This window comes from Capra hircus, unplaced genomic scaffold (assembly GCF_001704415.2).
Source record: "Capra hircus breed San Clemente unplaced genomic scaffold, ASM170441v1, whole genome shotgun sequence".
Taxonomy (NCBI): Eukaryota; Metazoa; Chordata; class Mammalia; order Artiodactyla; family Bovidae; genus Capra; species Capra hircus.
In genome coordinates, this window is record NW_017217996.1 from 632 (window position 1) to 4,107 (window position 3,476).

The 3,476-nt window shown below is 64.9% G+C and overlaps 1 protein-coding gene across 1 annotated transcript; it reads right to left on the minus strand.

Annotated features, from left to right (window-relative positions):
• Positions 1-1,634: 1,634 nt before the first annotated feature.
• On the minus strand, positions 1,635-3,155 carry LOC108635523 (ubiquitin carboxyl-terminal hydrolase 17-like protein 6). Its single transcript, XM_018045631.1, is given in 3 exon segments — positions 1,635-2,706; positions 2,708-2,857; positions 2,859-3,155. Coding segments are annotated over 3 exon segments (1,470 nt in total). The 3' UTR covers positions 1,635-1,683.
• Between the last annotated feature and the right edge of the window lie 321 nt (positions 3,156-3,476).

Sequence of the window (3,476 nt, forward strand, 5' to 3'; positions counted from 1 at the left end):
ATCAGCCAGTATCTTTCTCGCTTTTGCACGGATTTCCCCCAGCGTAAGGCCACCTTCCCACTCCCTCTGCCACGCCGCTCCAGTCGCCATTCTTCTCCTTTTTCTCCTTCTCCTTCTCCCTCTTCTTCAGAGGGGTGGGTGGGGCAAGCAGTAAGTCCATTGGAGACGATGGGGCGGAGGAGGATGGGTGGTGATGATGAGGGAGGGCTGTGGGTGGCTCCACGTCCTCGCGCGGGGCACGCTTGTTCGTGTTCTTGGGGGAAGATACTGCTCATCATTCTTTTTCCTCTCCACGTGTGGAGGGCATGGTGCGCTGTAGGTGAGCATGCGGGGGAAACGAGCCATCGGAACGTTCTCTGTTCCTTGCCACGCCGACTGGCGCAGTCAGCAGCCAGAGTTGTTCCTCGAGGTCTGAGATGTTAAACCGCACATTCCCGGTCTGCCCTTTGCTGGAGGGTTTGGGGTTCGCAGCCGTCAGCCAAGAAACAGAAATAAAACACAAGAGGTGATCGATAAAGGTCCTCAGGCCCCCCTCCACCGGGTCACGGGAATCATGAGGCAGTGGAGAAAGCAGCTAGGGGAGGAGAGTTTCCCCACCGCCCCAGGCACTTTGGAGGCCGGCCGCGTCTCCTCGAGTCCAGCGGCGTTTGTCCGGGGCCCAGCTGGAAGGGACAACTGACTGCCAGGCAGGACGGGCAGAGTCGGAAGTCCAGTTGGCTTGCTATCCCAATCTAGGGTAGGCTCGGGTCTTTCCTCAGTGTGGGGAGGACCTTTGTTTCCAGAAATGAACGCTGCGTGACGAATCTCCACCTAGGCCCCGGTGCACTGCTGGTGGAGAGGTTTCTTTGGCACTAGTTGGCTCGCCTTTCTCCCCGTGGCCTTCGTGTCGGTGCTGGTGGTGCCGGTGGTGGTGCTCACGGCATTGTGGATCGCGTCTCCTGTTTGGCACTTGGCGCTTCTCCAGCACGCTCCTTGCACCGGAAATGGAGCCCCAGGGAACTTTGCGGACGAGCGTCCTGTCGGGGACCCACGGATCCCCAACTCAATCCTGCTGGAAACTCTGCCTAGTAGCACGAGGCCTCCCGAGGGCAGCCACCCATAAAGACTGCTTGCCCATCTTCTCCGCAGACGCTGCTCGACGTTTGGGGCATTCTCGAGAGCCTGGCCGGCCGGAAGGACACTGTGTGTGGACCTGCATCCGCTCTTCCCGCACCTCCCCCCCGAAGGGCTCCGGAGAGCGTCTCCTTGCTCGGCTGGCTGTGAGCGTTCTGTGAGGCGTCTCCAGGCCGCGTCACTCGCCAGAGGCCAGCGGTGCGGCCAGGGACTGGAGACGGGGGAAGAAAGGCAAAGCCACACCCAAAGTCCCATCCAGAGAGGACTCTCCCACCCTCGCAGAAGTGGCAGGCCCTGGCACCGTGCTCAGACCCGCTCACGCACCCCATTCGCTCCGCCGACTTCCCAGCAGAGCCAGCCCTCGAGAGCTGAGCCGCTCGGGCACAAACCCGTTCCCAGGGAACGCGGAGACCCCGGGCTCGCTCCAGGCCCCGCCTTTTCCCAGGAGGCCGCATCGTCCTCACCGCCAGAGAGGAACTCGCTCCTCGTCGGCACTCTTGCTGCGTCGCCCAGGGCGGGCCGCACGCAGAGTGTGCCTGGGCGTCTGCACGCATGTGCATCAGAGCCGGCCTACCGCCACAGCCCCAGAGATGGCCGCGGCTTCTTGTTCCTCCCCTTGGTCGCTCTGGCCCTCCCGCTGGCACAAGGGCCGTGGCCGACGTCCGTCGGCCCCGGAGGCGGGGTGTCCGTGCTGGGCCGGTCGAGCCGGTGGTGCTCCTGTGCGGGCGGCGGGCGGTTTCTCCCTCCTCCGGGTCTGGACCGGTGAATCACGACTGCGCCGGCAGGCAGGGCAGCCTGGATCTTGCGCAGCTCCAAGGCCGGCTTCGGTCGGTTGTGTTCTTGCAGGCGTCTCCACTGCTCTAAGCTCATCCCTTCGGCCTCTGTGTCCCCCGGGGACTCCTGCGACCCAGGAGCTCTGCCGCTGGCGTCTCCTGCAGGCTGCCCGGGGTCTGCGGGGTCAGCCCCGAGGGGGGCCGCTGCCCCTCCCCCAGCGCCCCCTTCCCACGCACCCTCCCGGGCGTAGAACAGGACGTAGGCGCTCTGGCTCAGGGCAGCAGTCTCGTCACAGGCGGTCACCTTGGCATCGTCCATCTTATACCATTGGCCGTTGCCGGCTCGGACGTAACAAAAGTAGTGTCCTCGCTCACAGCTCCACCCGGAGTGCACCAGCACGGCATAGAGCACGTAGCCCAGTGGCCCTGCCGTCCCCTCAGACGTGTAGGGCTGCACGTCCAGGCGCTGGGGATAGCGCACCTCCTGAGCCCTTTTGGCCCCGCTCAGCTGTGTGAACCGCTTCAGCACCAGCACCAGGACCTGGGACGTGCTGTGCAAAGTCAACCTCTTGGTGGCAGGCACCTTCCGGAGACAAACGCCACAGTCATAGGCATTTTCCGCCTCCAGCTTCTCGGGCTTGACCAGCTCTCTCAGAGCTTGCTCCACACTCTGAGCCGCCGTGATATCCAGGCTGACGTCCAGATGAGGGTCGAACGTGTCCGAGACACCGAGGCAGTGGAGACACTGGATCCGAGACCTCCACGTCCCGCCGAAGATCTGACGGACGACGCTGGTGTCCTCGGAGGCGTGGCCGCGACGGCTGGGATGCACTCAGGCACCCTTGCTGCATGCCATTCAGAGTGAACATCAGAAACTCGTGGGCATCTTCCTGCTGGTGTCTGTGGAAGCCCGCCAGCAGGTCCTTGCGGGGCCGGATCACCTCTCCCGCGTGAAGGAGGGCTCGGGTCACGGTGAGCTCGCATGGCACAGAGCGTGCAGGAGCTGCCGGCCGGACAGAGGGTGGCGTGCTGCCGGGACACCAGCCAGCTGGCCAGGGGCGGCGTGTGGCTCAGACACTGCAGCGCCGCGTTCACGTAGCAGGTGTTCCCCAGATTCTGAAGCCCAGCGCCCACCCCCCACGGCCCCCTCCAACTCAGGGCGACTTTCTGGCCAGGCGCCAGCCCCGCTGACCCAGGAGCCAAGTCACCCGCTGGGGCGCCCGACTGCCGGCGACGGCCCCTCAGGGACAGAGGGTCCCCGAAGGGCATCCGCACCAGCGCGCTGGCCCGACAACCTCGCCCTCCGGCTAAGACGTTGAAGGGAGCCGGACACGCACCTCCCCCGTGCTCAGAAGCAGCCCCCGGTCTCTGCAAACAAGGCCCGCGAGGGTTTCCATCTCCTACCTGCAGCTGCACGCCGATGCCTCCTTCCCTCACACCGTCGTCTCCAAAAAGGGCCTTGGCCCCGCCCCCTCGGTCCTTTGGGGGCTTTCCCACGGCCCCACCCCCGCACGTGCAAGCTCCTCATTCGCTGAGGCGGCCGAGGGCCTGCCCACTCCCACTCCCGCCATCCAACCACCGACACTTTTC